We start from the raw sequence: 14,890 nt of genomic DNA, 5'->3' as shown, positions 1-14,890 counted from the left end.
ACAAACTTGTTACACTGAGCGCCCCCTACAGGCCTGGAGCACTTCTGTTGTGTTGACAGGATTTGCAGCGTTTTTCTTTTGCACGTGTTTTCTGGGTTTGCATCATTTCTGTATCTGCAACGCGTTTGATGTTAATGCATTTGTGTTTGGCTTTTTGCAGCACGTTTTTTCATTTGCAGCGCGTTTCCGTCGTTGCATTTGTTATGGACTTTTGCATGTGTTTTTAAATTGACATTGTTTCTGAGTTTGCAGTCCGTTTCTCGGCATGGAAATTGTTTGCACGATTGCCTTTGTCGGCCATCGTATAAAAGAGACACAGGAAGATTTTAAAATACTAAAATAAAATAGAAGATATAAATTATTTACATCTTAAACAAAACAGATTCTATAAATGCTAGTCCCACATAAAATAAATAGAATAAAAGGTTGAAACATCCGTTTAAAGAACAGTAAGAGTTAAATATGAAAAAAAAATTCTCACAATTTGGGCGTTTTATTTTGAAATACCAATAATTGTACTAATATCAACATTCAAACAGTTGAAATGAAACAAAAAGTCTTTGGTTACACCTCACAGACGGGAGACCCATCACCTGTTGACTTGTTTACAACCTGTCAGATCATCTTATTGATCCGTTTTGACACCTCAAATTTCAGCTCTTATTTTGGTGATAAAAACGCTCTCATCACAGAAATAATGTCCAACATGAAGTTTACCAACATCAGAGTGCAGGAGGAGGTTTACGCCTTGTTAGCCTTTCGCGTCCCCTGATGATCATCAATATCAATAATAGATCGGCTGTGATCAATAATGAAGCAGGGCGCTACAAACGGCCCAGCTGAGTGTGATTGTGCGGGACGGTTCGGGCCGTCAGCAAGACGTCTCTTTGTGGTGTTGGACTGCGATGCCTCTGAGGAAGACTGTCATCCATAATTGATACCTCATAATCAATAATGTAGCGGTTCAATACAAACACTGAATCTTTATTTGTACTGATGCTGCGTGTTTGACTTCACAGGCCAGCAGAGCCCGTCCATCACTGTGCTGCTGCCTCTTCTCATGTCGCCTCCTCTTCATATGTGTGTGTGTGTGCGCGTGTGTGTGTGTGAATGATCTCAGATTAGTGTCCGCGTTTAAAAGATGAGATTATTGTTTCTAATTCAAGATGTTGCAGCATTCAGTCGTTCCTTTCTTCACTCAGATGCCCTTCTTGTGCAAAGACTGCTTAAAAAATTTAAGTATCTGCACTGCACCACATTATTCATCGTTACATTTTGTTTCAACAGTCGACAAACGTAATTTATATCTTCCATTATATAAGCCTAACACATATTTTTGCCAATGCGGGCCAGGAGAGGATTGTGGTAAATTTGAGGTTGTGCGTGCAGCAGAGAGATGCGTTTGTTACCTCCGATACGCCGTCCTTGTCAGAGCCGGTGCCTCCCGGCTCCTCCATTATTTGGTTCGTGGGTTTGGTTCAGGTTTTATTTGATGCTAGCAAGTCCAGACACAAGCTTCTGTCATAGTCAGCGCGGCCAGATGCCTGTGCGCTGTGAGCACGCTGACACATACCTGCAGAGACGGGCCGGCTGGTTGCAACAGCAGGGCGGCTGTGGATGTGCAGGAGAAGCTAACTGAGAGGAGACTCGAGGAGAACCTGTTTTATGTGAACGCACGTCCTGCCAGGGCGTCTGAGCGCGTGACTGTGTCGTTGTGTGTTTGGCTGAGAATTCATCTTGGTCTTTATCATCAGCGGTGAGGTCAGGAAGTAGTTAGATCCTTTAGTTAAGTAAACACCAACATGTTAACATGCAGTTACCACCACTAGTCCTGCATAATCATTAAGCTGTTCTTCACAATAGAATTACTCTAATACAGAAGTACCTGATGTATTCCTATTTGAAGAATTAAATAACCAAAAAATGAGGTCGTGCAGTTTTCATAATCTTTTACATTTTTTGTCAAGGAACAGCTTTTACATCAGTCAGTGAACGCCTCATGAGGTGTTACTCATCCTGTCACGACAGCTGTGAAACATCCTCGGTGGCCCTGAAGCAGTTTTATCAAATCACAGAAAATAACCTTGATGATGTCATAGTGATGTCATCGGGGCTTGAAGACAACAAATGTGTAACAGGAAGCATGTGTTAAAAACTCGGGGCATGGAGTTTGAAAACGTAATGAAAGATGCATTGTGGGAAACGTAGGAGCCAGTGTGTTTGGAGTTCTTTTAGTCCAGATCATTATGGAGTACACCTTTAATATCAAAGAGCAGTGATGCTTTTAGCACATACAATGTGTTAAGACCAGGTTTAAAAGAACAGATTCAAAAATAGTAGAATTAAGAAGATATAAATCAGATGGGGCTGCATGGTGGAAGTAGAAGGTTCATCGTTTCGAGCGTAGTGGGCCTTTCTGTGTGGAGTTTGCATGTTCTCCCCCTGCATGCATGGGTTTCCTCCGGGTTCTCCGGATTCCTCCCACAGTCCAAAGATATGCTAAATTGCCCGTAGGTGTGAGTGTGAGCATGAAAGGTTGTCTGTCTCCATAGCCCCTTATACACTGCCAGTTCAAGGCGGGATTATTACGCCTCTGTTTCGTTCCGTCTTCTATGTGAAACGCACAGAGCCGTAATGTTGGGGCAAAGTCGTCCCGCCTCTGAGCCGGCATCGGAGGTAGTAACAGAGGTAGTAGAAGAGGTAGTAACAGAGGTAGTAGCAGAGGTAGTAGCAGAGGTAGTAACATAGGTAGTAACATAGGTAGTAGAAGAGGTAGTAACAGAGGTAGTAACAGAGGTAGTAGCAGAGGTAGTAGCAGAGGTAGTAGCAGAGGTAGTAACAGAGGTAGTAACATAGGTAGTAGAAGAGGTAGTAGAAGAGGTAGTAGCAGAGGTAGTAGCAGAGGTAGTAACATAGGTAGTAACATAGGTAGTAGAAGAGGTAGTAACAGAGGTAGTAACAGAGGTAGTAGCAGAGGTAGTAACAGAGGTAGTAGCAGAGGTAGTAACAGAGGTAGTAGCAGAGGTAGTAACATAGGTAATAACATAGGTAGTAGAAGAGGTAGTAGAAGAGGTAGTAACAGAGGTAGTAGCAGAGGTAGTAACAGAGGTAGTAGCAGAGGTAGTAACAGAGGTAGTAGAAGAGGTAGTAACAGAGGTAGTAGAAGAGGTAGTAACAGAGGTAGTAACAGAGGTAGTAGCAGAGGTAGTAACAGAGGTAGTAGAAGAGGTAGTAACAGAGGTAGTAACAGAGGTAGTAACAGAGGTAGTAACATAGGTAGTAGAAGAGGTAGTAGAAGAGGTAGTAGCAGAGGTAGTAGCAGAGGTAGTAACATAGGTAGTAACATAGGTAGTAGAAGAGGTAGTAACAGAGGTAGTAACAGAGGTAGTAGAAGAGGTAGTAACAGAGGTAGTAACAGAGGTAGTAACAGAGGTAGTAGAAGAGGTAGTAACAGAGGTAGTAACAGAGGTAGTAGAAGAGGTAGTAACAGAGGTAGTAGCAGAGGTAGTAACAGAGGTAGTAACAGAGGTAGTAGAAGAGGTAGTAACAGAGGTAGTAGAAGAGGTAGTAGCAGAGGTAGTAGCAGAGGTGTAACGGCGTCTGTGTAAACAGCGGAGCCGGCAGGGCAGAACAGCGCCGTGTGTGTGTATTTGGAGTACGAGCTGTTTGTTCACACCACGCGCACGTTTTTGCTTCCGCAACGCCGGAACACTGTGTAAAAACACACACTGCGGTGGCTTTACGCCGGAGGTGCTTGGTCCAATTTAAAATGACGTTACGGCGCTGAGGTAGAACCGCAGTGTAAAAAGGGCTTACGTGTCAGCCCTGTGATTCACCAGGGTGTACCCCTCCTCTCGCCCAATGACAGCTTGGATAGGCTCCAGCCCCCCTCGTGACCCTGAACAGGATAAGCAGCAGAGATGATGGATGGATGGATATAAATTAGATAAAAGTTAAACAAGAGAATTAAAGTTAGGTGCAGTTACGGTTCATACATGTGTACCACGTGAAGAAAAGGTGGAAACCTCCATTTAAAAGAACTGCAAGAGTTTATTAAAGACAAAACTGTTCAGACTGTTCAGACTTTGGGACTTTCATTCCAGTCCTGGTTGAGCTTCGTGTTAGACTTTCATTCACACTGAAAATAAATGACAAAATCATAGGCGTATCATGGGCACCTTAAAACCCAAACAATAAACGCTTCAAAATCGATTTTTAAATATAACACAAGTTTGAAATGAATTCATTTCCTGTTTACTATCTTTGAAACCTCAAACACTAGTAAATCTGTCAGGCTATAAGTTATGATGTTGTCTCTCTAAATCTTTACGCATTAAGCAGCTAAAGTAAACATATTATCGGCCTCAGAGGTGAACGAGGATTTGTGCTGAACTAACTGAAATTAGCTAACACTGTACCTGGGGAGCACTTATAGATTACAGTGTTGTTTAGTTTGCAGGAGGCGTTTATGCGTGTGTGTGTGTGTGTGTGTGTGTGTGTGGGTTGGATCTGGGTGTGCATGAGTGGGCGAGTGTTATTTTTGGGGTGCATGCGGAGGAGGAAGGGTGAGGGTGTTGTTTACTCCCTATTCCCCGGATATATAGTGCATCCCAATCCTGCTAAATCCTGCTCTTCAATTACCAGGAGGAGCAGTTCCAACTGTCACTTCAGAGCTCGGTTTGACTCTGGTGGAGAGGCAGTGTGATCTAATTACCCGGACCCTGAAAAAAGTCTCAGCCAATAACACAGATCCCACCCAGACTGCGAGAAAACACACACACACACACACAGGATGAAAAAAACTACACTTGGGCTTTTATTTTATGCAGGAAGAGGAGGAAAGACCGAAGACGCTCAGTGCATGACTCCTGATGCATGTCGCTCAAATTCACAGAGAGAGAAAGAGAGAAAGAGACATGAAGGTCAGACTTCATTCAAAATGGAGAAATTGTTAGGATTCTCCCTCCTCCCTCGCCTCACTCTGCTCCCCCCTCCCTCCTCTCTCTCTCTCTCTGTCTCTCTCTCTCCTCTGTGAATATTGTAACTCCTTTTGTGAGAGGACATATCCTTGTGCGATGGAGACTGACGTCCTCTTTTGTCAGGGCGAGGAGTGCTCCTCTCCGCGGCTCAATAGATGACATCGCATGGCCAGGAGGAGAAAGCTGCTGAGTGCAGGAGGAGAGGGATTTAAATAAGCAATACAATCAATACGAGCTTCAAAGTTATCCGTCTCTCCCTCAAACTACTCATCAGCCAGGGTGGCGTGTGTGTCGTATGTGCTCAGATGTGCTTTTACTTTGAAATCACGAAGCCTCTCCTGTGATTTGGCATGCGCTCGAACACGCTGGACGCTTTTTGTTGCCACTGCAGACATTTTATTTTCAGATTTGGCAACAGTGCGTGAGCAGGGAGAGACAATCCTGCGTGCCATGTTTCCTCAGCTCAACACGGGCTCTCGATCCAAAATGGAGGAAGCTTCTCCATCTTAATTTAACTCCCAGCTCCATCGCAGTGTCCATGTATGCCGTAATAATATGTCAGTTTAATTAAAGGAAGCACTGGGTTGTAACCTGCTTCTCCGCCTGCATCGGCCTCTGCTACCATGCTCCCTCGAAATGAGATTCTGTCTGGGAATTTGTGGTGGTTGTGTTATGTCCGTAAACAAGGTCATTTGGAATAAAGGTGCACAGGCTGCCTTAGGGGGGGTGCACACACACACACACACACATGTACACACAGAGCCCGGGCTGAAATGTGAGGGAACATGCACAGAAGCGAAAAAAAACCCAAAACAAAACAAAACAGCCTTTTTTTAGAGCTCCATGTCCTGTCAGCTCCGACGCAGAGCAAATGTAGCGTGTTTGAATCTGCGTGATCTGTTCGAGCGCGGCCTCTCCTCCGGCAGGTTGGGATGAGGGAGAGGGACTGGCCCTGATGTTGATGAAGAGCAAACAAGCCTGCGCTTCATGATCACTGCTGCTGCAGACTCTCGCTGCAGCGGAGATGACGAAGAGGTGGAGGAGGAGGAGGAGGAGAGAAGAAGAAGATGGGGAGGGAATCCTGCAGAGAAATCCTCATCCTTCTCTCCTCCTCCTTCGTGATTAGCTGTGTGTTAATTGTTAGCGTGGGTATCGGACATGCTAGCTAGGCCAGAGGATGCAGAATTAGCTCTTGATCAGTGATGCGGAGTCTCAGACAAAAAAGCTTCGAGACTTCTGCTGATGAAGTAGGTGGGCTATAAATAGACTGTTATTTTTACCCCTGCCATTTTGGCCTCATTTCCGCTTCTCCCTTGTGCTTCCTATGCCACCGCCATGATTTAGTGGTGCTGATGGTGCTGATGGTGAGTGATGAGCGGGCGGCTGGTGAGCAGAAACATCCCAGTAAGTTGTGGCCATAAAAGCAGTAAACTAGGACAGAAATAAGACTCCTGTGTTAATCCCCCAGTGCACCATGGCCCTGCTAACTGGCTCTTATATAAGAGCCCAGAGAGCAAGAAAAAGGAGGCAGAGAGAGAGACAGAGAGGCTGAGTGTGAGCGAGAGAAAGACGGAGCGTCTCTACAGCTCAAAAAATGAAATCCTAAACTTGCCAAGCTGAACCCCGGGGAGCTGCAAGTCTTATGTAGAAGGATTTCAAATAAACTTTGGCTCTTAATAATTAAAGACAAAGCACTCTTCAAGATAAGTTTGTAGATACGATGAAGTTAAGTGGGGAAATATATTGTGATTTAGTTTTCACTGCTACAATTTGTTCTTATTTGTTAAGCAGGGAAGAGTTTCTTAAATGTGTTCAGCTCACAATGTGATTTTAGAATGGCTCAGACGTGGACACAACAAGAGTTATATTATACATTACAAAATGATCCATCTTAACGAGTGAGTAAGTGTGAGGGAAATGAGTGTGTGCAATGTTTACGATCAATCAGCAGGACTGTGTTATGCAGTAGTACAGTAGTATGTTAATGTTATATTCAATTTTTGCAACAATTCATTTAATTTTGAGCTAATTTGCTGGATTCATTTATAGGACGCAGATCGTTTTCTTTATTTCTTGAATGATTTACCAAAATCATGACTTTTATATTTAAGTGTCATTACAAAACTACACATAAGTGTTTCGTTCTCGAACTTCTATTTAAAATGATTTTCGTTGCTTCTAGTCCGAAATGTTATTTTGGAAAAAAATCTGCAAGTCCAGATCTGCACTCTTTTTTACAAAACTACGGAGGCCCTCAGCGGACGTGCATGCAAGTTATTTATCTCATTATCTCGAGATAATAAAGTTTGTTTTCTCGTGATAATTTTCTGGCAGTCCAGAAAACGAATCAACAGGCTGGTCACTGTGATGTGACTGGACCTTTCATGCTGCCAGTGCCCACTAAAGAGCTAAGTTACGCCCGTTTCTATGTTCGTTTTGTGCTTTTGCAACTCGAGTTATGATCATCTGACGATGCGATGGTGCAGCATTGAGAAAACAAGCGGAAATGACTCGTTATCACAGAAAACAGAGTTAATAAAATGTATGGCTGCATGTCCGCTGAGGGCTTCTGTAGGTTTGTCATATAAAGTCATTTAAATTTCTTAAATGATTAACAGCAAAATTGACATTTATATTCATGTGTATTGCATTACAAAGTTACACATGTCTTCATAAAGTGTTTCGTTCACATCCACCTTCTATTAAAAGTCAGTTTTGTTGCTTCTAGTCCAAAACCTTATTTTGAAAAAAAACCTGTAAGTCCAGATAGATAACACTCTTTTCAAACCTACGGAAGCCCTAAGCGGACATGCATCCATGCATTGGATCAATACATTGAATCTACTCCTGTGATAATAAGTAATTTCCTGTTGTTTTTTTCGAGATCTCAACTTATTTATCTTGTTATCTCGAGATAACAACGCTGCACCACTGTAACGTCACATGATCATAACTCGTATCCCCAAAGTTGCAAAAGCACAAAACAAACATAGAAACAGGCTTGACCTTCCTCATTAGTGTGGGCAATGGCAGCATGACAGGTCCTGGTCTGTAATATCACAGTGACCCGTTAGCCGTTACCACGAAAAACACGCGTTATTATTCTGCGATAACTCGAGAAAACAACCAGAAATTACTTGTTGTAACAGGAAAATGCAGTAAATAAAATGTACGGATGTATGTCCGCTTAGGGCTACCGTACAAACACTTGTTTCTATGATTTTCCTGGTTCATGACAGAATAGGGAAGATTCCTGAGATGAAGAAAATCTCTTTAAACAGCTGATTTGAATAGAAACACGTCATCATATAAGGCTGGCAGATTTTTTACACTTTAACCAGGATAAATGTAATTTAAGGACTAATAAGTCCTGATATTGTAAGAGTATAATCTGTTTACTTGCAATAACGTCTCAGGGTTGGTGCAGGTTTACTCACAGACAGTTCCCATTGTCAGCTCTGGATGAATGACCCACTGAAGCAATAGACGGATGAACTGATAGTAAGCTGCTATGACAAGGAAAAAGCCAAGGTCACGACACGTACTTCATACTGGGAACTCTCCCACAGGCTGCTATTATTGTTAATGGTCACATGATGCTATCATTTGTTATATCAATCAGTGTGTGTGTGTGTGTGTGTGTGTGTGTGTGTTTCTCTTACAAGTCGAGGATGCTACATTTAGTCCCTGTAGTTAAATAGTGTGTCCAGTCTCTCTCAGACAGCCTCGGGGGTTTTGGCACTGCCGGGTGCCAGCCCGTCTCAGCGCTGGCCAACTTGTCGTGTGTGTGTGAAACAGGAAGTACGTCTCTCTGAGTGAACCTGTCGGCCGCGGCTGGCTCACGCTCAGCCGCTCTTTATTAAAGGACTGTGTGACCAGAGGTTGAACCCCATTCTTGTTTTACCTACTTATGGGACGAAAATAAACCCAATACTGTTTCCCAACTCAGAACTACATACAGCACTAATTGTAACACAGTTCGTACGACTAGTATACAAGAAATAGATGAACTTTGCCCTTTCATACTAACACATGTTTACAATGCAACACGATAACAATGCAAAATACAACATGTGCACTGATTTAAAACAGTGAAATGTTTTTTCCTAATATTCATTTTTTAAGATTAGGACTTTATTGAGCAAAGGAAAATTGTAGTAATTGTTGATAATAATAGTGTACAACGACAGCACACTGAAATATTGTCCATAGTATTTTGCATATTTAAAAACAACAAATAACTCCTCTGTAGGAGCTCAAGAGGGATAAAAGTCTGCAAAGCTAATGCTAATGCTAATGTCATGTTACATTTGAGTATTCCTGCTTGTCTGATGGGGGAAAATGTTTCACTTGTTAAATCAGTTGCTACAAACATTCATTCATTTATTCATTCAGCCTGATTTATTCATACAGGCCGGTCCAATGAGAGCGGTTCAATTTTTACTCCCACCCTGCGCACACAGGACAATAAAAGCAAAAATCCAACATTAAGACACAAAGTAAACATAGAAATAAAAGATGAAGACAAAATGGAAAAAAAAAAAAGGGCATCAAAGCAGAAATTGAGACAGAAGAGGAAGCTGTGCACGGCAGCAGCTGGAAACCAGAGGAACAGAATAGTTATGACATGTGAGGATTGAGATGTTTGTGTGAGGTGTCTTCAGAGACCTTCGAAATAGGAAAAAACATGTTAATAAGGCAGAAAAAGAAAATCTACTGGATGATTTTTATTTGATTTTTCCAACTCTAAATTACACTGAACTCCTGCTGGGACGACTCTCTTAGATTTCTGTCTTCATTCACCTATCTGTCGCTTGAACCTGTATTCTTGGTTCCATATTTGTCATGCTTTTCCATGAACATCTTTCTCTGCTGTGAAGGTCACATGAAATGAACTGGGCTTCTTTGGCTGCCTCCATGAATCCTTTACTTTCCTTCCCACTCTGTGTGTAGGATCACCACCACTGCAGCCTGCATGATGGACCTGCGCCGCTACCCTCTAGATGAGCAAAACTGCACCCTGGAGATCGAAAGCTGTAAGTACCGTTGTCCCTGACAACCGCCTCTCACGCCCACACGTAGACGTAGATTTAAACAGATCCCACGTACGCATGCAGCTCCTGGGCCAAGGTAGGAGGACGGTTGATAAGACTGCATGTAAAGTGCTGAGAAAGGCTGATGAGATATCAAGAGATACGCATCGAGAAGAGGAACATCACTAATGGCTCACTGACTGATAACATCCAGCCTAATTAATTCAACTCCAGCTGCAGAGGCTTCCCAAGGCGTGGAGGAGCTTGATTAGGTCCAGTGTTTCAGGGATGTGCTGATAGTGGATGTTATGTGCAGCTTCCTCCCCGAAAAAGTGCCTCCATGTTTGCACAGTACAAAGAGCTCGTTTCACATGGAGCTTGTAATTGTACGTGATCGGGCGTTCTCGAGCCGAGGGAGGGAGGGAGCGTGGAGCAACATGAGAGGGAAAGACGAGGTCCTCTGCGTGTTTTATCTGGGTCCCCGGAGAAAAGGATTATGGGGCTGGGATGTGGTGTAGGGCTCAGTCTTTCCGGGTTTGATCACACCATTGCCAGCAGCGTAAAGCGGCACAGAAACAGCGCGGGTCAGAACCGCCTCTCGCCGCTCCCCTCCCATTATGCTCGCCATCTCTCGCCTCATCACTCCCTCTTTCCGTTCCTCATCTCCTTTCTTTGCACAGTCTCATCCTCTTTTTTTTTTCTCCCAGCCTTTTTATCTTTCTCTCCATCACTCATACTCTCTTTTTTTCTCCTCCTCCTCCTCCTCTCTCAGGCTGCACAACACAAAATGCACACACACACACTCCCCCCTCCCTCACACACACACACAGCTCCAGTTTTGATCACCAGGCAGTATCTGCTCTCATATGGATTAACTGGCAATGGTTTTAACGTTGGAATCGCTTCATGCCAGAGCGTGCTATTTTATTCAGACTAATGAGCCCAGAGAACTCTCACTTCCCTTGATAAACTTGATGCATTTTTAACGGACACAAGTCTTAAAACCGCAGATCCCATGATACATCAGCAGCTCGGTGCTGCAGCTCAGGCCGCTGGTCTCACATGGCGGCTGCAGAGAGCAATAATTGATTTCTACTGTTCCAACACTAAAGATTTATTGTTTTGCATACATTCACATGCAAACACACACCCACACATGCATGCATATCTCAGGGCCGCGTTGTCTCTCTCTTCATGTCACTCTTGTGGGACTCACATGACAGCCCAGGAGGAGCACAGTGATGTAACACACTGACATCTTTCCCAAAACGTGCAGAGACAATGGTCCAGAGCTAATGGAGCTACAAACTGACTGACCAGTTATATACGGGCCATAAAAGCTCCCTCACGATGCTCCTCATGCCAAAACCCCCTCGCTCCTCGACACCCTCCTGATCCCAGCCCGTCATGGCTGATCAGAACTGAACTGAGCCGCACATCAAAACAGCAGCATGCTGGACTCGGCTCTAATTGGGGTGATGCTGGGTTGCACAAGGCGGCGATAATGATAATGCAGACGAGGAGGGAGAGCTTACTGTATGTGCTGGTGTACAATTTCCGCCTCAAACACATTAAGCTCTAAAGCTGCACCACTGCTGCGATGAGTTCAGTTTCTGTTTATTGAACCTGCGCAAGAAATGCAACAATTAAAGAACAATTAATATGTTTCTTATTGCCAATTAATCCAATAAAGATCCCAAAACAAACAATGGATCGATTCTACTAACAAACACTTCCTGCAGAGCCAAAGTGTTGCTTCCTCTTCTGTCCAAAGAGCTTCTGTCATCCAAAAACATTAAAACAAATGAATTTGCTTCAGTGTTAAACTGGCTAATGTGCTACTTTATTAAGATGAACATGAGCACTGTGGTTTAGTGAAAGTCAGATCCTTGTTGCTGCTGCAATTGACTCACCAGATGTGTATCAATCCACAGCTGAAAATAATCCCCACAAATACACAGTTTACTCCTGTTTGCATATTGTTGGCAAAAAAAACTACAATGACCAGCTGTAAGAACTACATTATTTTTCCTTTTTAAAAAATATATCTGGGACCTGTTGTTAGATTAGATTTAGTGTATAGAGAGACTAAATATCACACGGACCAAGGCTTCCATCCAAATGTAGTACATGTAAGTTTTCAAGTTTTTCAACCACTCAAATGTATTTAATGAAAAATTCCGCAGTTTGGAGGTGAGACAAAACAAAACTACGGAAGCCCTGAACGGACATGCATCCGTACATATTATTTACTCAGTTTTCCTGTGATAACGAGTGATTTCTGGGTGTCTGCTAGAGACTTTGACTTATTTATCACGTTGTCTCAACACTGCACCACTGTATCAGATGATCATAGCTCGTATCAGAGTTGCAAAAGCACAAAACAAACATAGAACCAGGCTTCACTTTCCTCATTAGTGTGAGCAATGGCAGCATGACAGGTCCTGGTCTGTAATATCACAGTGACCTGTTGTTTGGTTTTCTAGATCACTGGAAATTAAACCCCTTAATACGAGAAAACCAGCTTAGTTATCTCGAGATAACGACATAAATAAGTTAGGATCTCGAGAAAACTACCGGAAAACTCGTCATCATGGGAAAACTGAGGAAATAAAATGTATGGATGCATGTCCGCTTAGGGCTTCCGTAAAAAACATCACAAAACACAACAGTATAATAGTCAACCAAAATGACCAGCAGGTGGTAGTGTGTAAGAGGAAAATCTGTATTTCCACCACAATTCATTCATTTAGAAATAAATAAATAGAAATAAATTACAAAAGTGCAACATAAATGTAACTCCTGTAGGGCTCATCGAATTTCAAGAATGTAACTGTAGCTGGGATTACACGATCAGTAAAGACATGCAGTGTGAATAAACTACACTTCTGCACGCATGAAATAGGAAACACGTGTCCTTCAAAATAAAAGCACAGCATAGAATTTTTCTGCGACGCCACCAGTTGAGAACCACGGCACGAGAGGGTGCTTATGCTAAAGTGCCGTTATTGTAAGACATGAGGGCGTATCGAGATGACGTAGTTAAAAGAGGGCACATTACACCTTAAACAGTGGGGAGATGGAGAAGACATGATGTTTAGGTTGGTTTCAGATATTAATGTGAGGGAATGACCTTAGTCCTAGACCTTAATGCTCCGCACAGATGTGATCTGTGCAGTGGAGTGTAAGCAGGTGATGTTTACGTCACGTTATATATTATTAGTATCCTTTTTATTGGGATCAGTTCTTTAACTCCCAAAAAGTTATGTGATATCTACACTGTAAAAAATAGATTTCTCATCTTACTGTTGCGTTCAGTGTTTTTTAAAATAACATTAACTATCTACAATGCAATAATTACATTCCTAAACCCACATCAGGGACGGAAGCCCTAATAAACCTTTTTTCAAAGCATTGGCATTTCTACACGTCACTGTAGGAATAACAGAGATAATAGTAAATTAAATGGAGGATATTAATGTTGTTCGTCTACTGTGCATGCAGGTTCATGTGCAAAGGAGCCACGGATATATTTAGTAACTCCTGTGCTCTCCCTGCCACCACAAGCCGAAATGTGTGCTGTGAAAAAGGCCTGTGGGTGGAGTTAGCTGCCTCTCCAACCAATAACAACCCGACGTGAGCGCCGTGACTAACTTCACCTTGAATGTCAGTGCCGCTGCAACAAAGAAAAAATGTGTTAATTTTTAAAAATCAAAGCCTCAGACGTTAATTATTCATCACATCTGAATAGGTCACTGCCTCTATTTTGAGTGCGAGGCAGACAAAGTAGAGCTCAGAGCGTGGAGATGGCTGCTGTTCATGTCAGAGACGGTCTGCAGCAACGACTGCGCCTGCATCCGTTTGCATCCATGTGCAACAAACACATGAAGCTCTAAATCTCTGCTGCTCACTGCAACAACAGCGGTAGTCCTGAGCCTGTTATATGCATTAGTGCTGTTTCTTTTTCTCTACTATAAACATCCATACTGAGTCGTCATATACATGCATGTGCAGCTATGTAGAAGTCTTACAGCTTCCTACTTCTTAGTGACTTCTCAGTTTCATATTCCCACCCTGCAGTTACATGCATTGTTTAAAGTTAAGTGAAAACAAACTGTAATCCATCACAGTGAACATGTTGCTGCATTTTGTGTGTTGTGCTGAGTGTTTCCTGTCTGTGTGGGTGATGCAGCTGATCAAATACTGTTCAATTTAAGTTCTGTTCTGAATAGGATTTGAGTTTCTTACACAACATTGTATTTATGCTGCTAAGCTATGTTGTTGAAAAATCAAAGGTATATAAAACAACAATAAGCCTATATGAAAGTTAAAAATGTAATTGTTTGCATTTCATAATTCACGTTTGGTGGCTTACGGCAAAGAGAGTAATATTTCCTGAGCTTCCAGCCTGCATTTGAACACACCATCCTGAAAGTACCCGCTTGCTGCTGCGTTATCGTACATTTACAATGTATGTCAAAAAAAGTAAGAGTTATTAGTTAAGTAGAGTTATATTATAATGTTATATATATTATATATTATATATTATTCATATGTTTTATAGGGTATATGTTTTTTTCTTCACTTCAACCATGCTCACAATCAAAATGCTCCACCCCAAAATATGTATATAATTCTACATATTCCCCTCTTACATTGACATTTATCACTACTCACACTGTACAATGATGTGTATTAGACCTTTAATAGACGTTGATATTGTTCTCCTCTGCAGACGGCTACACCACGGACGATATCGAGTTTTACTGGCGAGGTGGAGACGGCGCCGTGTCCGGGGTCGACAGAATAGAGCTGCCTCAGTTTTCTATAGTCGACTACAAACTCATCTCCAAGAACGTGGTCTTCTCTACAGGTACC

The 14,890-nt window shown here is 42.6% G+C and overlaps 1 protein-coding gene across 2 annotated transcripts in view; it reads left to right on the top strand.

Moving 5' to 3' along the window:
• Positions 1–14,890, top strand: part of gabrb2a (gamma-aminobutyric acid type A receptor subunit beta2a) — a 36,567-nt gene that overhangs the window by 14,746 nt on the left and 6,931 nt on the right. For both annotated transcript variants that reach the window (XM_069670618.1, XM_069670617.1), the window contains exons 5-6: positions 9,933–10,015; positions 14,748–14,885. In XM_069670618.1, coding sequence (XP_069526719.1) covers positions 9,933–10,015; positions 14,748–14,885 — 221 coding nt within the window. The remainder of the gene's footprint in view (positions 1–9,932; positions 10,016–14,747; positions 14,886–14,890) is intronic.

This window comes from Semicossyphus pulcher, unplaced genomic scaffold, assembly GCF_022749685.1.
Source record: "Semicossyphus pulcher isolate SPU_LCO1_2020_fin unplaced genomic scaffold, fSemPul1.0.p SCAF_2, whole genome shotgun sequence".
Taxonomy (NCBI): domain Eukaryota; kingdom Metazoa; phylum Chordata; class Actinopteri; order Labriformes; family Labridae; genus Semicossyphus; species Semicossyphus pulcher.
This window is presented reverse-complemented; position numbering and strand designations above follow the sequence as displayed.